This window comes from Pieris rapae, chromosome 11 (assembly GCF_905147795.1).
Source record: "Pieris rapae chromosome 11, ilPieRapa1.1, whole genome shotgun sequence".
NCBI classification, from domain to species: Eukaryota; Metazoa; Arthropoda; class Insecta; order Lepidoptera; family Pieridae; genus Pieris; species Pieris rapae.
In genome coordinates this window covers 8,317,344-8,343,869 of record NC_059519.1, presented here as the reverse complement: position 1 = coordinate 8,343,869, position 26,526 = coordinate 8,317,344, and the positions used below count along the sequence as shown (strand labels likewise).

Genomic DNA, 26,526 nt, shown 5'->3' with positions numbered 1-26,526 from the left:
GGTACCTATCTCATCAATATATTTTCTGCCTTTCATTTTAATGTACATATTAAATTTATGTAGAAATAAATTCTACATTTGCAGTCGAGACTTCCTCAGTCAGTCAAATTTCCAAAAATACATTCCCGGCGAAAAAACGAATATTGACATGACACAAATGACACAAATGACAATCACTTCTTTGTTTAAATATGTAAAATCTGTCACGAACTTATTCTTGTCGTTATAGTTTATGAATGGAGAAGGTATAGTTTTATCAACCTATTAGTTGATTATAAACCAATTTCATGTGGTTTTCTATAAAGTTAAACGTATTTTTTTAAATTTAATTGTTTTAAATTGTCTGAGGTTATTTAACTCTGTATATTATATGTTGCGTGTGTTCATTGTCAGGTAAAGAAAATATACGCCAAATTGTAAACCATTTTCATGGAGTTTTATGAAGTCGGTTAATAACTCTGTGTTTTCTTTTAATTTTGTGTATTGTCTAGTTAACGCGGTATTTAAAATCTTGCTTAAAAACATACAATGCAAAAAAAAATGTACTCTAGAAAATATTATCTGTTAAGTGTAAACGTTAGTATAAACTTGATTTGTTCACAAAAATATATGTGAAGGTATTAAATATTATATATTAATAGTTAGCGAACCTGTTTAAGTGTATGTCTAGTTAACTATGATCATAGATAATAATAAACGTTAACTGCGATATATTGGTTTCCAAGTTTTGATAGATGAGCTCTGTGTATAGGTTTTCACTGCGGGTATCAATTTCTGTATTTCACTAAACGAACCAAAAGTGTACTAGAAGAATAAATCAGAAATCTTTTATTTCCTACATTTAGTAACATGAAATTAACATTTTACAGAATATTAATCCTATAATAATTGTTTCAAAAAAAAAACTACCAAGAGGCCTCGTTTGATTAACTATTTGGAACTCCTGCACAAATATCTAGACATCATCTCGAAACACTAATTTTGATATCCTCACATTTGGGTTCGCTTTTTGTTTCATTTGCCACAGATTACCCAAAAATTTAGGTTTAACTATGTGACCTGACAGCTTTAATAAATGAGACCTATTTGGCAGACTGCTTTGCCCATTTCGCTAATATAAGGGCAGTATAAAAAGCAAACCTAGCACAAATTCGGCCCCCAGTTATGACACCGATTAAGGGACGCGTAAGCTCAAGCGACCGCAATCGAGTAATTTGTATTCTTTTTTATTCATAAAAACCATTGTTGTATAACATTTAGTTTGAATATATAACCCAGAAACTGTTCTTATAACAGCTTCACATTAGGGAATTATCAAAAAGGTTAGTCGACATCACAGGAGAACGAAGAGCTGGCAGCTACCTCGCACAAAGAATTAGTCTAGCTATTCAAAGGGGGAACGCTGCTAGTATCTTCGGAACCTTGCCTAAAGGGACTCCTTTTAATAATATTTTTTAATAATTAAATTTTAAGGTTAGATATTAGATATATTTTTATATATTATGTTATTTGTTTTGAATAAAATTGATGTATATACGTTCTATCTCTATATATATTTGTATATATTGCGTTGATAATTTTGCGAATTAGTCCTTCTTTGCTTGACACAATATGTCGTCGATTTTTCAATACAAATTTGGCTAAAAGGAATTTAGGAATTTAGTTAAGATTTTAATATCACCCTAAGACATGCCAGCTTCCTTCACCGTACTAGTTTGACAGGCGTATTGTAATTATCCAATTGCGTTAATAGTAGCGTTTTTAGTAGTTATAAATTGGATAAAAAAAATTTATGAGTGGGGAATATCAGGAAGGAGGCTCATCTCACATCAAGTCAATTGGTACCCCTGGCCAGGGCACTTATACTGGCAGAATGCTCATTGTCGACTTATTAAAAATTAGTACGCATTTTTCTTGTAAAGTCAAATGGGTCGATGCGTTTTATGCTGATGAGGAAGCTTCGGAACGGGTTTCCGCTTTAAGCCATTGTTCGGAAATGTGGCATCCCAAAGAAGAAGAAATGACAGCTAATATAGAAAACGAGACAGCATCATACGCAGAAGGTATATAGGATACAAAAATAATATAAATAGCAGAAACACGAAAAGAAAGGCGTTTTTATATTCGTTAAAAAATGTAATTATTACTATTACTCAAAAATCGCTACCTCCATTATACTTATTACGTGGGAAGTCCAGTTAAACCTGTTTGATCTGCGCAGATCTTGCCCAGAAAAGGTTCCTTAAAGGGCGACTAACGGCTTTGTTTGGGTCCTGAGATTCATCGCTACATTGTTATTCCTTAGGGATTCGGATTATGGTATAATAATCGTTTCGCGTGTACAAGTGCTATAGAAACATAAATTGAGTTAATTATATGAATGTATTATTTTCACTTGTTATGGATAGATATTTAATTTTCCAAGTAATATATGTACAACTTTAGCGTAAATTTTTTTTCCATATATTTAGTGTCACTTACGAAGACGCACTAATTTGCTGATGTGCTGATCACTTACCCGTGCATTGCGCACAACTTAATTAAGTTGCGGTAAGTTTATTTGGTATGATGTACGATGATCATTTTGCGTTTATATTACTTTTTAAAGCATAGGACATACTATAATCGCCTCTTATTCACTATAAACGTGAGGCATGCGGTAAAACAAACTTAAAACAACGCAAAGTATAACAACTTATTTCAAAAACAAGATATATCGGAATTAAACCTAACTCAGTCCTTGAGAGGTTTTTTAAGTTCAACACCTTTAACATTTGAAAGCCTTGTTTCTCGTGTTGTCTCACTTAAGTTGTCACAATATAAATGAAAACGTGACTCAGACTCGTCCTTAAACAAAAAATAATCATTTGGTGCACCTTACTGACATATCTCGCTAAAGAAAAATGTGCGATTCAGAGAACGCGTTGACTTTCACAAAAACATGACACTGCTGATTAAATACCAAAGCAAATACTTGCTTTGCAGTCTTGTCGAAATGATTATTTTGATTGTTATTATGAAGGCTTTATTGTATGAATAATCAAATTATTAAACAAATTATTGCAATGTTAATAACATTTGTGGTTTAGATAACTTTATTTATTTATTCACATTAAACAAATGCGATAATGTTAAAATTAAAATAATTGGTGTTTTAATACACAATATCGCTAATGTGAATTTACTTTGAGAACATATAAAGATTTATTTTGATAAGGCAACTGTCTGGTTTTGATCTTGGTAACGCACAGAGCCATGGTCTTCGCCGTCACACATCCCCCAGGGTACAAAGAAACCTAGTTCTTCAAGAACACTTGCGTTGCTTTCCCCACAAGACTAAATATATAGTTGGCAACTTGAACTTCAACATAGAGAAAAAAAATACGCAAATCTTAAATAATAGAACAGGTCGTGGTTATTTCCACTAGAATGCTGTAACTGTAAATGCTAGGGCACAATTTAAAATTAAAAGGAGTTGATTTTTTTAAATTATTACAATATATAACAATTAGTGCTAAAAGTGTAGGTTACAACGATAACACATACGTGGGATTTAATGAAATATAAACGAGTGGTGTTATAATTCTTTGTAGTTTTTTTAAGGAGCAAGTAGGTGATCACCTTTTTGTGCCATCGTGAAATGAGAAAAAGAAGTAATACGATACTTCTTCGTATAATACGTCTTCCAGTATTACAAAACGGATAGAACATACAAGAGGCATTGACAAATTTCCACGATTTTTCTTAATATGTAATCTAAATTAAAACTTTGTTCGAAAAACAAACTTAAACAAACAATGTAAATTAATTATTGAAATGTTAATATTCATTCCGTCGATGCCGTCAACTCTTCCCACAAATTCAAATTCAAACAAAAGGTACTAATCAAGTTAATTTTACACATATAGACACATCTCCACAGATCACTTAAAGTACATGCAATATTGTATGCATTGAATGCATATTGTATAATTTACTGCGAAGACCTAAAGTGCTTATCATATTGCAAATAATAACTGAAGTGGAACGAGTATAAATTACGTTTATTCGCTAGAGAAATCGCCTCAAAGATACAAAGTCATGGCTCCCATTAATCTTGTCTTGTTGGTCGTCTTGTATTCTATTAAGTTACTGTGTATATTGTGTACCCTTTTGCAAATCATACGTTGCTATCTGATGGTGTGGATATTTTTTACCCGACTACGTACGAGACTGTTTTTCACAGGTTTTACTTATTGCCTGAGTCGATCTGGGTCGTGTGTTCAGATTACAGTAAAGGAATAATGAATTTATCACTATATGTAGCTTATAATATTAGGATAATGTAACTGCATCGTCTAATGATCGTCATTTTGTTTCATTGTGATTGGTCAACGGGAAGAAAGTACTATGTGGTCGCCTGTCAGTAAACTGAATAGAGGTACAGTTTTGTTCGTTATTATAACCGTTTCTCGGTGCATTATATATAATTATATAATATTATATTTATATAAAATTAAGCCAATAGAAATTTAAAAAAAAAAACTATAAGGAATATGAAAAACTTTGTTTATTATTTTATAATTTACAGAAAGTCAAAGTTCAAAGAGTAATAATCTGGTATTTATGTTGCATAAATCAAAGACAATCGTACCACAGACTAATATGTTTTAATCGGGTTAAAGTCTATTTAGGGCAGCTTAGATTTGCAGTCAAAGTAACATTCAAAGTAGGTTTAGCGTTGGCGCCAGTGAAAAAAACGTTTGTTAGTTATAAAAGCATTTCGTTGTTAAAAGCCTTCTTTTAATTGCGATGTTTATAAAGGTCTGTAAGCTTTACATTCAGAATAAGTTTACAATTCAGCGTAGAAGCGGTTGGATTGAATTCAATTTAAACTTTTCAACTGAACTTCGTTATCGTTAAATGCGCTAAATTCTCTGCAAAAATTCAATTTACAATTAAGTTCAAAAAACTGTTTAGAACTACTTAACTGAATACATAGAGCGTTATTTTGTTCTCTGTGGCTTTGTATTGTTGGGAACGTTGTTATAGTCTTAATAATAAGTAATATTTACAGTTTTCAATAATCGCTTACTAAACCTAACATAGAAATCTTATTTATAGAATTTGCAATTTTTAGGGCCTGTTTCACAATGTCCGGATAAGTTCAAAATAAGCTATTTGTTACTTATTTGTAGGATAAACATTATTTTTGCGTTTCACGACTGACATGAAATGCCAAGTATCTTATTCGGAACTTTTATCTTTCGAATAATTTATGTGTTGCATAGCTATTTGGCACTTTATCCATACATTGTGAAATAGGCCCTTAGTCGGTTAAAATTTTTAAAATTTATTTATTATTTATAAACACTTCGTTACATTACAATATAAAAATCGAGCATAATTAAATGAAAAAGAGGGCAACTGGCGGACTTATCGCTTTCTAGCAATCTCTTCCAGGCAACCACTGAGTAAAGAAAAATAAATGTATTACTTTACATAAGGTAGGCAAGAAGTGAAAAATTACATAATACATATACTTATTAAGAACTAAACTGGAACAAAAAATAACCTAAACTAATTTGGATACGTAAAGTGCACATGAATCACGATAATCTAATTCAAGATCAGTCTCACGTCAGTTGGTAGTTAGTATTAAAGATAGGGATACGATGTGGACAGGTAATGTTTGTACAGAAGAAATTAAAAAAAAAAAAAACTTTTTAAAAACAAATTTAAGAAGTTTGTTCTCTTTGGCAGTGTACCTTTAACTAGTTTCCTCGCTGTATTGCGATACTTATTCGTTGGGATAGTACTTAATATGGAACATGGTGTAATGGTTGCAGCTCCTTACAAACATTGTGTAAAAAAAACTTGGCGATTAAAAAGAGTGGCGGCAATAAATTCTTATTGCCAGTTCTTCTCTTCCGTTCTACGCCCTTGATTTGAAAACTGGCAGTAAATGTAAAATTAGAATCATTTAATTTAATGTATATGTTTTGACGTTCATAAGTTTACATTATGCTACCTATATGAATAAATGATTTTTGTTTCTTTGTTTGAATAATCTGCTCTGGGGTCACCAGGCGCCATTTTAAATCGTTAATTAACAACATTAACCCGCAGCTAATCAACTACATAAAAGTAAGAATTAATAATAATAAGTCTAAAAATTTTAAGCCAAGAAGTATCTTAAAACTAAACTAATAAGTGTTATATTGTTTGTATAAAATCTGTTTGGGAATATGAATACTTTGGGATAACATTTGTTTATTTAGTGCGCTTGGACAATATTTGAGAAGCAATTTTTCGGTCCCAAAAATAAAAATATCATTCAATTTAACGGTCATTTAAATAATCTTTCTATTTAGACTGATAATACTTTTCAATATAAAAAATTAAGCTCAGTGATCAATTGAAAAATGATTTAAGTAATAATAATAATAATAATAAGCCTTTATTCTTCAACATCCTATTTACATAAATTTAATAAAATATATATAAACACAATTTTAACTAAGATGCGGCCCCTGATTGAGAGAAGGCCTCCTCCAACTTTTGTGCCATCGTCATCCAATTCTCCTTCCATCCTATCCTCTCGATCCTACAGCCCATCGCTCTATTGCTCTTCCTTTTTCCTTGTTCCTTTTGGACCAGTCCATTTGGTTACTGCTTTAGACCATCGTCAACTGTATAACACGCTACGTGGGCTGCCCATCTCTATTTAAGTTTAATGACGGTGATTTGACGACAAATTTTATAAATTTTACTATGTGGCAGTGACATAAATAAAGGTTGTAAGAGTACAAGTTGAATCTTGAATCCGGTTATATGCTATTATAACTTTAAGACGTAGAAGATTTTGCTTTAAAGATTTATGGCGTATGAATGTGATGGCGTTTTAATGTGTCGACTAATTTATGGGCTTGTAATTTAAAGTTGGATATGTTATGTAAAATTTTAACAGATCTAATATCTCGTTATGAGTCATCAAATACTCACTTATGTAAAACTAAGATAAATTAATAGTTTATCTTACATACGCATTTATTAAACGATTCAACTTTGGCGAAAGTGTTTGTGTATACGATAACAAACAGTAGTTTGTTTTGCTTACAATACGTAAAATCGTTAAACGTCCCGAAAGGAAACAATTTATTAAAAGTGAAACTATAAAGAACAGTAGTTCGAGTACTTGGTTTTAATACTAAAACGATTATTTATTTATTTTTCAATATTTTGTTGCATCACATATTTTGTACCACGCTAACAAGTGAACTGTTCCAGGCAACCTGAGTTAGGACCAAAAGATAACAATGTAGAAACAAAATAAAAATGAAATCTATTCTGAAGAGTCATATTGTAACAAGCACAAAATAGTACAATTACAAAAGTCACAAGTAATTTACTTAAATGGATGGAAAGGATATGGTTGGAGATACGGGTTTGGGGGGGGGGGGGGTAAGTGATACCGCCGCACGCGAGTGCATTGCCGGCCTTTTAAGAATTTTTATGCTCTTTTCTTGAAGGACCCCAAGTCGAATTGGTTCGGAAATACTTCAGTGGGCGGCTGAAGTATTTGAAGAAGAACTTGAAGCAATATTAAAATTTATGTTCCGATATCAGATGTGCAATTACTACCAATTATTATTGCCCTACAATCAGTAGGTATCACTTAACATCAGGTGAGCCTCCTGCCCGTTTGCCCCCTGTTCTAAAAAAAAATATCAAATACTTCAGATCCACACTGAAGTGTTTCCGAACCAATTCGACTTCAAGTCCTTCAAGAAAAGAGCGTACCAATTCTCAAAAGACCGGCAACGCACTCGCGAGCCCTCTGGTATTGAGAGTGTTCATGGGTGGCGGTATCAGATGAGCCGTCTGCTTGTTAAGATATATTCTCGGTACCAAAGCAACTCTTATTTTTATAGTATTCAGTCAAGTGTCATCTGATTTTAATTACTTACCAATAGACGTCGTAATGAATGGGTTAAGCACGCGGGCTCGTACATCATGACGAAACGATACTCCACGCACCAATTACGTGTTATACAATGGAATAAAGCAATAATTGGATATCAAACGTGCATTCTGTTTCCGTAAACAAAGAGTCAAAGTGCTCTGTTAAAATTTTAATTTAGCTGGGGCATATTTCGGCGTAGGGTTGCCGCCTGTAATGTCACATGACACTTTTTTATCAAACAGGCTGACGTTATACGATCCTGGCTTTTTGATTTAATTATTATGTCTTATATATAGTTAATATAATATGATAGTATCAATTCCTGTTTCATTCAAATCAAAAAAACATTTATTCATATAGGTAACATAATGTACAGTTATGAACGTCAAAAAAAGAAATATACATTTAATGATTCTTATTTTACATTTACTGCCAGTTTTCAAATTATGGGCGTAGAACGGAAGAGGAGAACTGGCAATAAACTCTCCGCCACTCTTTTTCGTAATTGCACGAAATTAAGGCACACAACTGTGGCCCCATCATATTTGGTAGTTACAATTTTTTTCTGCAAAGGCGGGATGAAACAGTCTCGTGTCTGATGGTGAAAAGTAATATATGGATATCGGAATCGTAAATTTTCTTACAAGTCATATTATATCAAACTTTTTAATACAGAACTGGACAAATGTTTTGACTAATGAGACCTAAAAGGATGTACCGCCACTGTTTTTTTTATAGTAACCTTTACTAAATATTCGTCTATAAATAGACAATTTTCTTTGCTTTTCAAAATATAATTTTGACGTATTAAAAATAATCCTGTATCAGCCCTATTCAGGTGAATAGACGAACAATGTTACGTATGTTTGTAATAAAGTAGTGGTATGAAATCGGATTTCCCGTTTGCAATATTATATGAAGCGTTTTTCATTGTTTTACATAAAAAACTTCAGTGAAATTGGATCAGAACTTCGGTTATTATTTTTAATATCTAGTATTTAGGCTGAAATTTTCGCATGTTTTTATTAGTTGTCAAGAGAACCGGGAAAATAAGCTCATCAAACTCAAACAGAGAACGAGAAAGAATCTGTATTATTTAATGTAGTAAGGAGCATAGGCTGTAGGTAAATTTTGCTCACTAAGGGTATCTTAATTTTATCAGCGTTCAGATTACCTAAATCATGGGACTTACGCCCCGAGAGTATAGCCACACTAAGGTACTCTATTAAGCGGTGTTAAGGATAGCATTTAACAAAAATATTCTGTTGTACGCGAATTGTTTTTAAGATTACGGTTGAAGGTTGTGGATTTTTTTCCGCATTTAGACTTATCATTGGTCTGTTGTTCTGTTTTGGCTAATTTAGCTAGCCTTTTTCTAGAAGTACAGAAGTCTTCTGAGTTCTGGGGCGACCTCACTGTTCTGAGGATTTCTGCACATCGTTTAGCCACAGCCTCGCATTTCAGCGCTACGTGGGTGCGCTGAAATAGCCTCGAGTGATTAATATGGAAGGAAAAAAAAATCCTTTATTATTTGAAGCAACCCGATGACTCAAGAACTGTACAATAAACGTTAAACCGTCATTGCTTCAGTTATAATTCAATATCAGATATATTATCTACTCCAATGTATCTCTATCTCTCCCTATCGTGTAATTTCAATTCCAATATTATACGAAACACGATAGCGTATCTTGAATACTCAGAATAACAAAAGAGTGTAGAAAACAAGAAAATGGTTTATCATTAATTTAGATTAACGGTACCAAATCCTTGCTACATTTTTTCCGTTTAAGAGGTTTAAATGTATCCAGCTTTCAAATCATTTAGAAAGATTATCGTTATAGTGGAAATAAACCAAAATTCTAGAATAATAATCTGATAGACAGTTTATGCTAATCTTAATATATATATATTTCTTGTGTGCGTGTGTATGTGACTGAACTCCTCCTAAACGACTGGACCGATTTAGACGAAATTTTTTGTGTGTGTTCAAGGGGAATCTGGGAATGGTTTAGATTCACAATTTTGTCCGCTGGACAATGTTTTTTTAATTAATTTTCAATTTATTAGTTGTTGTTGATTTTGGAATGTTTTACATTGGATCCGACAGACGGCGCTACCATCGCAGTGTCAAATTTTAAATAATATTCGAATTTTAATTTTAGTCTGTCCCGAAATTTAAAAAAGTTTTGTTATCGTTGTGTTATATCGTGTGTGACCATGTGCTGGATCGTTAGATATTGTCATAACATTTGAATAATAATTTTCATCAAAATGGCTTATTAAAAATTGAAATTTTCAAATTAAAGACGTGTAGACAGGACAACGTCTGTCGGATCCGCTAGTACTATTAAGTATATTTATTTACATTTCGAACACAAACAAAGCACGTGCGATAGAAATTCAAATGTTATATAAATAAACGTGTCCAACCCAGATAAATAATCTCACTTAGACAGGGAATTAAGCTTGAAATCTCATTTAAACAGCTTCTAAGTTTCATTAACAGTTGTAATTTGTTAAAAAAAGTCTATGCAATTCTCAATAATAGAGGATTCTTTATTCAGGTTTCACTTCATAATTAGTGTAATCATCATCAATACATAGTAAAAAACAAAGTCGCTTTCTCTGTCCCTATGTCCCTTTGTATGCTTATCTTTGAAACTACGCAACGGATTTTGATGCGGTTTTTTTAATAGATAGAGGAAGGATTCAAGAGGAAGGTATATATGTATAATAACATCCATTAAATAGTGGAGAAGTACTGTTATTTTTGAGGTTTCTAATGTGATGTCGTAAATAATTACATTTTTTCCGCTTACATTGCAAACGCAGGCTGAACCCTACGAGTTTTATCAAAATAATGTACTAAGTATTGTGCACCTTGAAAAGATCTACAGAAAACTCCATGATGGTATATGTCTGTATATGTCGGTATATGATGGTATATGTATCTCTTATGGATAACCCACAATAACTTTTTTTTGTCATTTACTTTTTACGACAAATAATGGCTAATTTTCGAAGCGATTTCAACCAATACAGCATTAATCCTTAACCAATTAAATGCCTTGAATACATGGTTCATTTAATATAGATCTATACAGCCCATTACAGCATATTTAGCAGCGATCGAACGCGTATATTATCGGAGCTTTCCAGCGACGGAAATAACAGTACATAAATAAAAACCTGCTTTTCATCAGCATTGCACCCGTGCGAAGCTGGGGCGGGTCACTAGTATATTATATATAACATCTGATAGCTAGTTTTAGTAATTATAAAAGTGTCATCCAAAATAACACTTTTATTGAAAACACTTTTTTGTGATGTGAAAAATTATGATTAAATAATTATAAGTTTACTATAATACATAACTTCAATCCGTTAAAAAAAGTTTTCTTTAAATGTGTAAAAGTCATGTTAATAAAAGACAATACACGTAATACAGTTAAACTATTGAAAGTGAATTGCAAAATCGTGGAACTCATTGTACTTTTCGCTGAATGTAGCAAGTGTTCAAGCACGTTTTAAATGAATGGCGAATTCGTTTCATGACTATTCCAAAATAAAAATCGATTGCGAGGCAAACAATACCAGAATGAATTTGTTCATTTCAATATTGAATGGGTAAAGATAGACGATTGACAATCGAATAATCGAATGAAAAAGCTACGAAACGAGTGTCCACTACAAATAATATACAGTGTTTATTTAGAACTTATGTTTAAGTTTTTAACAAACGGAAAGACGAATCGTGTGACGATTGGATTTTTTTCTTAACAGGGCAAAAAGCTCACTTAATGTTATATCTTCCGCCCATGGACACTCAATGGCAGTGGGCTCGCAAGTGAGTTGCCAGCCATTTAAGAAAAACCTCTATTCTTAAAGGATTCAAAGTCAAATTGGTTTAGAAATTCTTAAGTAGGCAGGTGATTCCACATTAAGGAGGCAAAAAAGGCTTAGTTGCAGAAAGGCGGTCGTCGAGATGTAACGGGTGGAATTCAGCATTCTGCCTCGACGGCCGCTGATGAAACTCAGCTGCAAATATTTATCCGAACAACTTCTCTAAATACTCTCCGTGGTAAATGCCATAGTAGATGCAGGACTTGTTATATTGTCGACAAATCACAGTTAAACAAAAGGTCATCGGTTCGTCTTTTGTTTAATATTCTCACAGTTCCTCTGTAATCTCTGTGCGCAGGTGCTGCCGTATTTTTCCATAACTCTTTAGTAAGTAAGGATGCTCTTAATTGTATGAGCGTTGTATACGTTATTAATTGCTTAGAAACGACTCATAAGCATAATTTAAGAAGTAAAAGGGCTGTCATTAAAGCCAATTCTGTATTTTGACTGAAGGTCAAAGGTCAATTTTTTCCCATTTTATTATTTATTACCTTTAAGAATATCAAGACTACAGTGAGAGTATGTGCGCGAGGCTGTGTATGTGGTGCATACTCACTTTTACACGATCAGTCACAACACGGTTGAATTAGGTATTACGTAATACTATCTTATTAATGTATTTAATACTTTTTATTTAATTAACCTTCTACTAAGTTTCGTAACTATTTGAATCTCCTCCATTTTTGGGATATATCTTGAGTATTTTTGTTTAAAAATATTTATACAATTTCACAAAATCGTAAAATGTATTGAAATAGCACCATTCATCTCAGTTACACATGTCACCGCAATAATAGCTCGCGCAACCTAGCCTTGTTTTGATTTATAGCAAGAAACCCAATATTGCTTTGATTTAATAGTATTTGAACAACTTGACTTCGAGAAAACTTCCCGGTAGTAGAATCATGAGATAAGCGAATGGCGAAGTAAGACTCAAGACAGTTAATTAAAAATTATATCCTGCGATTCTCTATAGACTTACAACTAAGATTATACGAATCTTTAATACATATTTTACATTTCTAAACAATGCCTGAGTTTTGTTTAGAATTGATTTTAACTTCATTTGTTGGTATATTAATATAATATAGCGGGAGAACATGTTAGAAATTTGCGCTTCGTTGGAATCTAACACACTAACTCCAGGAATAGCGGTCCAGCTTAGCTTCTGACCCTTATCCCTAGGAACTATTTATATGTTAGCACTTACGTATTAATAGGGTAGTGCCGTAATATCGTAATTATAGAAAAATCTCGGGTAAAAATATCTGGATTTATAAAATAATTTACATAAAAAGCATACAAACATTTTAAAAAGTTCACCGTTTCGCAACATGAAAATCCTTTTCATTTATTTAAATTTTTATCTGCATTTAAGTTTAATAAAGGAATAAAACAACACAAATAATTGTATGCTTTTTAAAAGCGTTTTTAAATTTTAAGTGATGTCTGCAAGTTCTTTTATCTGCAGAGTGAGCTTTGTAGCCATGAAAGTTTTGTTATGAATTATGAGAATTATCAATTACTTTTATTCTATATAACAAAGTGTAGCAATAAACTTTAATGAAGTACAATTAAAAAAAATTATGAACCTATCATTTGTGAGTCTGTAAATTTTATCAGAAACAATTATTAACACTGAAAAAACACCTGTATATCGGGACGCGTTCTCTATGTATTTCGATTGTAATTAAAATAGTTATTGATACTAAAAAATATAATAAATCAGTGATGGTACCTTTTTAGGTTTGGGCCTCAGATTTATGTATCTGTTTTATCATCAATTGTCAATTTCATAGGCAAGTACTGGCCTGGCAGTAAGGCCTGACAGTACGGCCTTGCAACGGCCTGTGCCTGGCATGCAGGCTTCCATACGATGTTTTCTATCATCGTGTGAGCAAATGTTAATTGCCCACATAGTAAGTCCATTGTTGCACGGGGATCGAAGCTACGGCATATTTTGATAATAAGAAAAGTGCGTACGTACAAAGATAATTAATTATTACTAAGATTAAAGCCCCAATACATGATCATGTACCAGTATATGATCACTCCATGTATTTGTATTTATATCTTCACACTGTATACGTGCTAATAAATAAATAAAAACCTGCGTTTACTTGACAAGATGTTATGTGACAGCATTTCCATCTAAAGTTCTAAAATGTAACTGCTAAACGAACCGTGTATTTATTATTGATCTGTATTTCTCACTCTCTCTCACTCACCTCAATAAAAAAGTTTTTTGTCTATATCAATTAAGGCATATAAGGCTTCATGGAAGGTGGATTGATAGCGATGTCAATCGCATACACCCGCTACACGCTTCAATTAAGAGTAGGATGATTCCCATATCACCCCTATGTCAACACGAATACCGATTCGTTATCTAAACTTGCACTAGACATCAGATCAATTTAATTTGTCTTTTGTGATACTGCTTTAGTGCTTTGGCTAGGCTTGTAATAGGAATTGTGGTAAGATGACATTTCTATACAGGTAAATTTGTGTGGTTTAAGACGACAAGTTATCTCAGGAACTGCTTATGCAGGAAGGCTATTTATAACACACAACTGAGCGTTTTTCAAGGCAGTTTTTGCCGCGCACCACCACTTTGTGGAACCACTGAAGTACTGAATTCGACTTAGGGTCCTTCAAGAAAAGAGCGTACAAATTCTTAAAAGGCAACGCACTTGCGAGTACTCTAGCATTGAGAGTGTCTACAGCTGTGTCACTTAACATCAGCTGATCTTTTGCCTGTTTCCCCCCCTGTTTTATAAAAAAAGGTCAAAACAAAGGTCAAAGTAAAACAGTTAAGTTAGTCGGTAATCGTTGGGAATAAGGCAGACAAACTATTAAAACCAATTTTCTTTAAGTGCACTTTAAGTATAAGTTAAAATAAAAAAATTCATTATTTCTGATAAATTCTTCCAGAAACTACCATATAAATACATTTAGTAGGTCGTGTACAACGAGCCACAAGTATGGCACGTGTTTGAACTCGCAATTGGTCAGATTGTGAACAAAATGTGTAATTTTTTTATTATGATCGTGTTAAAATTCTTTGTTGCGTAATTTTACTTGAAAATGTCGCTTGATTTTTAAAGGAACAACAAATTCAGTCTTTGCAGTTTCTGAGTACAAAGTAAAAAGACGAAAACAGCTAAGCTATGTCAAAAGCGCTTTCGACGAACTCTGCGAAAATAAATTCGAGTAAAACACTGTAACTAGCCAGTTTGAAAGCTCAAAGAAAAGCGGCTCATCTGTCGACTTTTGGCGTTTGTTACAAGTTTCTTGTTTGTTAGTAAAAACTTCTTACAATAGTTTTTACTTCCCGTCGCACTGTCGCCTGGGATCAATCAATTCTTTTGCTTTAAAGTTGCTGAATTTGGTTTTAATTTTTTTATAAAATAAACGCCCAATTTCTTAATAATAAAACAAGAATGAACCAACCAATATTTTTCCCCACAGTTGTGTCTATATAAAACAATGTTTAATATTTTTTCTAGTTGGGTTTGCTAGTGTATACAGATTAAAAATCACTTTTGCATTCATTCTTAAGGTGATACACGTAATGCTGATAAAACTAATTGCGAAATATGTATATGGAAGTACATTTAAACAATAGATTCTACCAAATACAAAAATACAACTACGGTCTTTCGTAATGCTTAGTAAATCAATTTAAATGTAATAGGTTGTTAACAGGTTGCGTATTTCATGAGGTCTTACAAGGGATCGGTCGACTTTCATGTAATGCGACGCCAAGAATTAAGATGGTAAGGAAAGAAGATATGCTTGGTGTAACAAAATTAGTTACGTCTACTAAAGATCAAGCAGGCTTTTTTTGATTTCGATTATACCTCAGTTACTAGTGTAATTTATTGATTTCATTTGTATAATAAACAAAACATTTATATAAAATAGATATTTTAACAGAAATATCTAATAAGGTCTTCTTGTTGACTCTCGTAACAGAATGTTCAGTTTCTAGGATCGTCATTCTCGCTTAAATTCCATTGCTTGTGGCGTCTATGCCTTTTTTGTTTTCTTCCCTACAATATGGCGATGAGGCCGATGGCTGGCCATGCGTCATACTCGTGAACGGGTGAGCTAGGTTTGGTGACTGGTCGTACTTGAATTCGTGAATGAGGTGATGTTAGTTATTTCGACAATGTATTTGCGTGGTGTTCCCACGAGAATGTAAGTGGGCACTCCTATTTCACCATGCCTCCTAGTGATAAAAGATGTTTGATAATTTGAGACAAATCTTTGTTTTTTATTTTATTATTATAATATGCTTAAGATATCATAGGTGTAATGGTTGCAGCTCCTTAAAAACATTGTGTAAAACACAAAATAATTGGCGATTAAAAAGAGTGGTGGAGAGTTTATTGCCAGTTCTTTTCTTCCGTTCTGCGGCCTTGATTTGAGAACTGGCAGTAAATATAAATTTGGAAGCATTTAATGTATGTCTTTTTTGACGTTCATAAATGTACATTGTGTTACCTATATAAATAAATGATTTTGAATTTGACTTTAAAATATTTACTCATCAATCTTACGCTATATTATATATTCCGTTGTCTATAAAATGCACATACAGTGGATCCTAAAACCCTGTATCTGTTTTTCGGATACATACAATATATCGTTTACAGGCTACAAGCCAGAGAGTTAACTAGCAAGATTGTACACTCGCCCTGCGTCACTGGCTTTCGCTTACAAGATAGCAAAAATCAATAGTAGTTTCACACTCGTAAAATTTTGGAGTCGCCGACGCTCGAAAATGGGCATCTTTTAGGCAGGCCTGACTGACTACCTTAGCCACTGTCTCACCTGACGCGCAGTACAGTCCAGGACGGCTTATATAAGTTAGAAAAAAACATTCTAATGCAGTTTATAATGAAAGCTAATATCGATTTAATTCAATATCCACAGTGCTGTTGTTTTCAAGTTTCAAGTGATTTGTTCTCAATTAGCAGTACCAAGTTCGGGAGCGAGGAATGCAAATGCATTTCTAGAGGAATGAAAAACGATTCAAATGGAATTGATAATCTCTTCCTTCAGTTTTTTATTTCAGTTAATAAGCGCTGTTGTTGCAAACTACATAATTACCGGCTTCGAAACCTTAATATTGGAATCGTAAATGTTTTTGATGATACATATCCTCGGACTTTATGCCAATTGATTTCGAGCCAAGCCCTTTTTGTTCAAAATGCGTTTAGGATATGTAGGTACCTCCTCATTTAGGAAGGATTCGTGTTGTTTACAGTAATATTCTGAATTCTTTACAAATACTACATTTTCCGCATTTGACTAAATCTCCTGCCTTTTGCTTTATTCTTTATTGTATTATAATGTATTATTAAGATTTAATATTTATGTAAATATTATATTATTAAGTAGCGTATCCCTTTGTGTTTTAGATGTGTTTCTTTATTTTTTCTCGCGTTTAGTTTCCTAAGCTTTTGCTTGAAACTGGCATAAAGTTATAACTATTGCCACGAAAAAATAAGCCCTTGTTTTTATCCTATTACATTGTTCCAATGACAGTATAGTTATCTAAATCTCTTTGATCGCAATAGATAAAGGCTGTACATAATTGAATTATTCTCTATTACCTATTGCGAAATTGTGGTAATTGAATCACTTGACAAAGGGCTCAAACAAAGGACTTTAGAGTTTCTGACCAAAATGCCACTTCAATTTGACTCCTTTACCATTATAAATCTAATTAATTATGACACAAAACTTTGAATATTTAGTCAAATTGAAAGAGTATTCATTGTAGAAACAGCTTGTTGTATCTTTAAGTAAACTATTCGTTATTAAGAAGCGGCATCAATTAAATCAAAACTTAAACAGATAAAAGCATGTATTATAGATATATGGCAACAGTTCAAATCCACTAATGACAAATAGCAACTGTCAATTTGATGTAGCAGTCTCTGACCACGTTAACTGAAAAACACTCGAAATGTCGAGTTATGTATAAATTCGTGTTTGTATATCTAAAAGTTGTGATTAAATTTATAATATTTTATTGTTTAATATTAAGTTTCTTTATCTATTTGTATGTATATTATATTATATTTAAGTTCATATAAATTGTCATTTTGTTATTGAGAATAAAGTTCTTTAAACACAAATGTGTACTACTTGAAACAAAGAAAATATTACAGACATCACAAAGAGCAAAACAAAATATAATTCTATACCTTTTTTTTCAAAATATAATTCTTTACCATTCTATATCTATTTTTTGGAGAAAACAATTAATGTGTTATTTAATAACGTGTTTTTTGGTTACTTATGACACCTTGACTATAATATAATCATAGTTCGCCGAAAAAGTATACATATCAAGTAATTCGAGAAATTGCAAATCTCATTAATATAATCACAGTACTCTGACTAGCACTGAAAGTTAATTATAACTTAAAAACGTCTGAAAATTTTAATTTAAAATATTTGGCAAAGCAAATTGCAAAACACACAAGTAAGAGCCCTCAGGGATCTCTCAGGCTTAATTCGAGTAAATAGCTTTAGTTTAGGAGTTGCTTACTAGTTATTAATTCTCATACAATTAAAAAATTATTCATGTTATGAAAGTATAATATGAGAACAACCCGTATCATACGGACAACTAATATACATATATTTGGTAGTAATTTTACTTTATACATCTGTTTTGTAACATATTTTTATTCAACAAAATTATATTTATATTTAAATCTCATCGTTAATATACTTATTTAACGGTTCTTAAATCTGAGTGATATTATCGGAAACAAGGCTTAATATATATATATATATATATATGTAACTAATGTTAAGTTATATAACTCATATTTTGCCGAATTAAATTTTGAAATTGGGAAATGGTCCTAGTTTCGCCTGCAGCACTGAATATATGTGCTTGCTTTGCTGCTTCTTTGAAGTAAGGTAAAAAATCAAATTTTAAAGAGACTGAATTATTTGATATGTTTATATATATAAGATTTTAGTTAGAGCTACATTGTATTAGATAATTAAATTCTAATTATTTTTAAACATTCAACTGTCGATCTCTTTGTCTGTTGTATAAATTTCTTATGTCACCACATTTAGCAGCACCGCACTTATGAGGTTGAAATTTTATTGTCATCCCGAAGTTACGTTTCCCTCTGACGGTAATATATAAGGAAAATTCAGTATTTCTTGACAAATAACATTTTGATTAGAATTTAACTGGTATTAAGCAATGAGAAACATTCTACCCACAATTGTAATAATTATTTGTGTATCTTCTTTAGCTAATAATTATAATTATTCTTGAGTTAGCGTTAAAAAAATTACATGTACTTGATGTAGCTAAGAGGTAAGGCATAAAGAATAGAATATCACTCAAAAATGCTTGGCATACGGTCTCGTATTCACATCGTAGAAGCAAGAGCTGGGAAGGTTTTTCTGAATCTTGTTACCTACGTTAAATTTCAGTAACTGGTACGAACAAAAAAACGTTCTTACTTATTTGTAATAATAGTTTCCCTATAAACGACAATGTTCTGTAAAATACATGTATGCATAGATGGAATGGACAAGCAACCAATCACACATAATCTGTCACATTTTGTAAATTGTCAATATGCAGGCATATTGACAATTTGTCAGATAATTTAATATTTTTCTACAATTTCTATAGATTTACAAACAAACGCGCTTTTAATATAATTCATTTTATATAAGTTAAGTTTTTAAATTTAATCATTAATTTAACGCTTCAAATATGGTATAAAATTGTTTTCTATATCGATGCACATATACAAGTAATTTTAAAAATGTATGATATCAATTACAGCATAGTTCAGACACGAATATTTTGTTATTAAATCCACATTACTCTACCAAATATCAAGTAATTTAATTGACCGGCCGTGATAATATAAAATATAAGTTTCTCTTTGAGTTTTATTTATATCTTTCAGATCTCGTTAACTATCGCTTTCATGGTAAATTACATTCACTAGTTCGTGTATTTGTGGAGATTCCACATCGAGGGTCAATCTCGATTACGAAATGTTAGATCTTTCGGGCTTTTGATTAGTTACGTAAAATACTACCTTTTTACAAATAAATATAGTTATTCTTAATATATATGACATTAAAAATTAAATATTTTATTGTATGACACTTAATAACTAGCTGCCACCGCTAATTTTTTTAAAGTTTATGCTTAATGTTATTTTACTTAGCCTACTGCTACTGCTTTTCAGTACATAAATAAAAATAAAAATTTACATAAACCTATCAGTGACTATTAAAAAATGTGACGATCGGCCGAGTAAAAATATTTTGGATAACCCTCATTAAATTTTATTTAACTAACATTTTGTATTTCATACAGTATCTATGAAATTAAAATATTTTTAACTGTTATTAAAATTACAATTTTACCCTGTTGCTTGCAGACCTTGCTCAACGAATGAGTTTCGCAATACAGCATTAAAGTTATACTGATTTAAGGACTTTAATTTAATTATTACAATGTTAAGAATATTAAATACTGTATTTGTGTTGAAAATAAATTTTAACAAGGAAACAAAGTTTCAATAATTTTTTGTTTTAAACATCTCCTTAACACCTGTATTATCTTGCAAAGGACTATATCTACAGAGTGCAGTGAATTACAGAAAACCTATAGGTTTGCTTAGAAATAAGTTGGTTTTAAGTTCACCCTATCACTACATAGTATAAAACAAAGTCGCTTTCTCTGTCCATAGGGACAGAGAAAGCCTTTGTATGCTTAAATCTTTGAAACTACGCAACGGATTTTGATGGGTTGAGAAGTACTGTTATTTTTGAGGTTTCTAATGTGATGTCGTAAATAATTACATTTCTTCCACTTACATTGCAAACGTAGGCTGAACCCTACGAGTTTTATCAAAATAATGCACTAAGTATTGTACACATTGAAAAGGTCTACAGAAAAGTCCGTGAAGGTATATGTCTATCTCTTATGGATAACCCACATTTTTATATACAACGTTACCAGATTTTCTGTACTGTATTTAGTATCAGCATTGCACCCGTGCGAAGCCGGGGCGGATCTTACAGTAATTATTAGCGGTATTATAATAAATACTAAGACACTGTACACTAATTACGCATCAAGTCCTTTTATTTGAATAACTATTCAAAAAATATACGTATACGTATAAACGTATATTATATAACCATAAAAGGATAAAATTAACTTGCCGTTTTGTAGCGATTTACGATTTTCATTGTAGAATGTATTTAATAAATCATCAGCAAACGTGCGTACTATATTTCAGCTAACCTTAATAAAACTATCTAAATAAAGCATACAAGATAATTTATAATAAAAGTATTCTAAAATTGTAAACGTATAAATTTATAAAATTAATAATTCTTAAAAGGCGGGCAACGCACTCGCGGGTCCTATGGCATTGAGAGTGTCCATGGGCGGCGGTATCACTTAACATCAGGTGAGCCTCCTGCTCGTTTGCCCCCTGTTCTATAAAAAACTATATTGTTTAAATATAGTAATATAATAACGTATGAACCGAGTTTAATTATAGAACAGATTAAAATAATTGCCTATGTTATGTGTACTGAATAGGAATCTAATTCTAAAGATAAATTGATTACGCTCAAACGATTAGCTAATCAGGCGATCAATCGTTGGTGCTCAATTTCATTACAATACAACATACATGCGCCTTTGAAAGATTCTTGTAATATTCGAGATCTAAGCTTATTATTTCATACAATATATTATTAACTCAAGCTTCCTTCTAAGGTTATCCTTTTGTATTTGTTTGTATACACCATAAACAATAAAAAATCGGTTGTCTGTAAGTCGGTTTACTGACTGATAGTCGAGCGTGACAACGTCATAAGAAAATACTGATGGAATGGTTGCATCTTTCAAAAGAAATTTTTTATTTTAATATTTGTGGATATTATTGGATATAGAGAAGGAGGTAAATGGAAATCACAATTGAATTGATCAAGTTACATTTATTTGTACGCATCAATACAATTATGTCAATTTATTTGTGAACGCGGAGGCCGATTGTGCCTCTTTGTCGCTCTTTACGCGCTCTCGCTTGCACTTCAAGCCTTAAATAGAACGCCTCAGAGCGAGGTAACGACGCATGAGTCATGTTCTTTCATGTGTGCAGTCGGCTCCATCTAATCATAAGACGTTGTCAAAAGACAAAAACTGTTATGTGTATCTTATATAAACAAATATAAAAGACAGTCTTAAAACAAAATTTAAAGAACAGTGTTTGCCTTGTGGCTTCAGCGTTCGCCTCTCGTAGCTCAGCTCATAGATTTGAACCCCAGCAGCACATAGCACTAATGGACTTTCTTTCTATGCGCGCATTTTAAAATACCCTTGAAAATAAAACATCGCGATACCAACAAAATGTAGGCACAGAATGTTAATTACGTACGTGCCTATTAGAAAGAATAAATCATCACGAAACAGACATGGAAATGTGAGGCCCAGAGATAAGTTGTAGCTGATTTATTTATTAGATATATCTCAGCACGTTACAGGAATTTCTCAAAGGTTTTGTCTTAAACATAAATATGTATGACAAGACTGAAAAAAGTAATTTTATGCGAAATAGTACGACCTATGATATAGTTAAACTTAAGCGTTTCGGAAACTTTAATACTTAGATAAAACGAGGTTTTCGCGTGTATAATTTCAAAGAAGTTTAGAATCCATGTTAAGTTCTTTGCGTGTTATAATTATGAATATTTGTATTAAAACTGGAGAACTGAAACTGTTATAGATAATAACTTAAACATAAACCTAACATTTATTACTAACGAAGCACACACACAGAAACAAACAATATAATAAAAATAATCAAGATCAATCAATAAGAACCAAAATAAAAGTAACAAAAATTAATTAAGGAGAAAGGTATATTTTAATTTATTATAACTTGTTACGTACGTGCATATCTTTCCTCCCTATAATATTATATGAGTATAGACGACGTCTAAGCTATAAAAGTCGTCAATATCACAGTCCTCATATACAGAAAAAATATCAAAGACAAAATCTTGGGGCTATGTGCAAGTCTCATTTTTTAAAAATAATTGTGCATCTCTGTAAACATTACAAATTAACATACGTATACGAACATTAAAATTATACAAAAACGCGCATTTAAACTGTTAATATTACTGCTTGCAGAGATAATATTCAAATTAGAGTGTAGTACAAATTAACAAAATTAGCTACAATCTGTGAAGATGTGATTAATATTTGAATGTGAGCATGAAGCTCATTAAAATATAATATAACTTCTGTACTAGTCAACTAATTTAGTGTCACGGGGTGGAACTTGTTATTAAATTAACTTTGTTTACTTTCACGGGAAAATTGAAGTGTTTATAGATTAAAATTTTGATAAAATACAAAGTTGAATAGATGGGAAATGAAATAGTTTAAATAATATCGAGATCGTAGGTGTGGTTATATTTTATATGCGCAATTATCAATCGTTTCTAAGGTATAAAGATCCAAAAACGACGACTCGAATAAGACAGCATATTGAAGGACTTTTTCCTGAAAATTAATGAAGCAGTCATAGAAATATCGTTCCTGCTTCCTTATAACTAACAAAGTATATGGCGAGTCAAATATGGGTTCCGAAAAATGAGTTAATTATAATACTTATCTTGAAAGATACACTTTAACTCCGAGAATGTTATCCAAAGTCCAACAAAAACTAATTAATGAAACGAACACAGTCCGCAATTTTGCTGCATTAGATTTCCTTGTGCGTGCTCCTATTTCTCCATGACTCCTGCTGATAGAGACAAATCTTTGTTTTTAATTTATTTTATTATTCTTTATTACTCAATATGTCATTGGTGTAGTGGTTGCAGCTCCTTTCAAACATTGTGTAAAAAAACTTGGCGATTAAAAAGAGTGGCGGAGAGTTTATTGCCAGTTCTGCTCTTCCGTTCTACGCCCTTGATTTGAGAACTGGCAGTAAATGTAAAATTAGATTCATTTAATATTTCTTTTTTTTGACGTTCATAAGTGAGATTATAGTTCATATAAGATTATGTTACCTATATGAATAAATGAATTTTGACTTTGACTTTATAAGGGTAGGCCGTCTGCATTTTTTTCTAATATGTAAAACTAAGTCGTGTTAATTACACCACTCATAACTCAAGATCGGCTTGCTACGACACAAAATTACTATTAATTTTATCATTAATTGGGTTATACTTTTCTGCCCGTCTTTGTTAATTTTACTTATTTTTATACCAATGCGTATACTTTAAAGTTAAAAAAACTCTTTTAGTTTTGTGGCCATTGTAGAAAAAAAGTTATTAATCACGCGAAAACTGAATCTCATATATTTCCGAGACCAATTGTTACCAGGGGTTGAACTGTAGGAAGTTACCGTAATTTCCAATAGAGTTGGTTCAATTTGGCGTGAAGGTGATAGTTTGTGAAGTGGAGTGGAGACGACAGGCCTCCGAGTTCACTGAACAGTATAACTTCTCTGATTCGAAAAGAATTTTCCAAATATATTATTGATTTAACATAATGTATTTATCTGTTTTTCAGGTTTTCTATAAAAATATATAGTTTTCGAGTTTATATGGGATAACGGGTCTACTGAACGAATATTTGAAATTATTTTATCAATATAAATCCACATTATATGCCAGTGTAATAGACTGTATATTCATCCGAAAAATAAGACTTTTTGTGGTAGTAGTAGGTTGGTTTATTCGGATATGCAAAGTAAGACGGAGAAAACCGGCCGAACGAAAATTTCCAAAGAGTTATAAAAGATTGTGTTCTAGGGAAGAAGATAAAAGTTGTGGAGCTTAAAAAATGACTTCATATGTGTAACTTTAAGATTATATAAATCAAGTCCTCAGCCGCGTGTGTCTGTTTGTTTGCATTAAACTCAAAAACAGCTGCATGGAATTTATTCATGTGGAATGTTTAGGTATATAATTTATCAAGGTTTACGTTTCACAGCTGCCTGTGCTAAGCCAGGGCGTATCAGTAGTTACTAGTTAGGTTATTAAGTAGCTCATATCTTTGATTTCTTTTCAATGAACTGAAGCAAAATAACTGACATTCTTTATGTTAAATAGAAAGCAACAAAAACCTTGAGACAGAGAAACTTTATTCTCTTATTTAAAGTGTCGAATACGTCTACTATTAAAGGTCCTATTATATACTTTCAAACCTTTAAGAGATTTTGCGAGATAGAGTTTTTATCTCCACCATAAAAAATATATTTTAATAGTAGGTATTGATGTGGCGATGTATATTCTGTCCAATAAGGGTATATGAAATTAGGATAATTATAAAAAGCTGAAACTTTGGGGTATTTAAATAAATAATGCAACGTATTCAAAATCGGTGCTACTCCAAGCGTTATTCAGATTGTTTGCTTCTAACAGTTTATTTAGCACCTTATGCTGTCTGATAGATTTTGGCAGTCCTTCGTAAGTTAATATAAAATTGTTTTCGCATTAGAAAAAATATAATATATAAAATAAAATTAGTTATATTAAGGTATAAGTACTACTTAGTATGTAAGTTCATTGTTTTTCTTTATATTAGACTTTTGTTAAGTAACAACATAATATAGGAAAGAGTGTGCATCCCTAACACAGGTCATAGAACTTAAAAGGGATGTACTAAAATGTATATATTTAAGACCAGGAACTTAATAAAGGATTTTTTTTTTAAATTAGAAAAACGTATTTGTGACAATTCTGGAATGACTGAATGAAGCCTGATATGAGATTGTAGTTTTCTTCTTCTTCTCTTATAGTGCCATCTCTTTGCGAAGGTCGACGATCATACTGGCTATTTTAATTTTGGATGCCGCGCTTCTGAACAATGACTTGGTGCTTTGACCAAACCATTGTCTCAAGTTTTTTAACCAGGACGTGCCAGGTCTCCTCCTACCTGCCACTTTGCCTTATATGATTAGTTGAAGGAGCTATGTATGTATAGGTAGTATTGTAGTTTTAGAGTTTTGTATTTTGTTTGTTTTTATCTGTTATGTCATAACTATTAACTAATGTTATTTATTTGTTCCAGGTTAACGGCGTATTTTCTTATATCATTAATGACGGTTGTGATTGAGCGAGTACAGTCCCAAGAGAGAACTAACGAACATCAAGGCCCCCAAATATGTGGGGGGCGGTTAAAAGGCTCCGTGGGGACGATTCAGACTCCTAATTTCCCCAACCCGTTCCCCGTCCCCATCAAGTGCAAATGGATTATTGAGCACGACATCGTGAACGGCACTATATCGATATACTTTACGCAGCAGTACATCACTAGTGGATTGACGTTTACGGAGTATATGTACTATGACGACACGTACAAGTTGGGGGAGAGGCGGGCTCTCACTGTCACTGAAGAGAATATAACTAGGATTAAGTGGTTGCAGGTAATAATAGGATAGAGTTGGCTTAAACTTAGTTTCAAATAGTTAACAATTATATAAGTTGAGCTACTTGTAACGACTTTGTTTTATTAACGACTTGAATTTGTTATCTGTAGTTTAAAATCGCATACATTTTTCTGAAACTTATCCAAGGGTCGACTTGGTTGACTAGGCCTTCTGACCGTTTCTTCAAAGGTT

General features: G+C 32.1%; 1 protein-coding gene across 1 annotated transcript in view; it reads left to right on the top strand.

Moving 5' to 3' along the window:
* The window catches only part of LOC110997533, a 67,789-nt gene that overhangs the window by 692 nt on the left and 40,571 nt on the right, over positions 1-26,526 (top strand). The window contains exon 2 of the mRNA XM_045630125.1: positions 25,977-26,331. Within this exon, the coding sequence (XP_045486081.1) occupies positions 25,977-26,331 (355 nt within the window). The remainder of the gene's footprint in view (positions 1-25,976; positions 26,332-26,526) is intronic.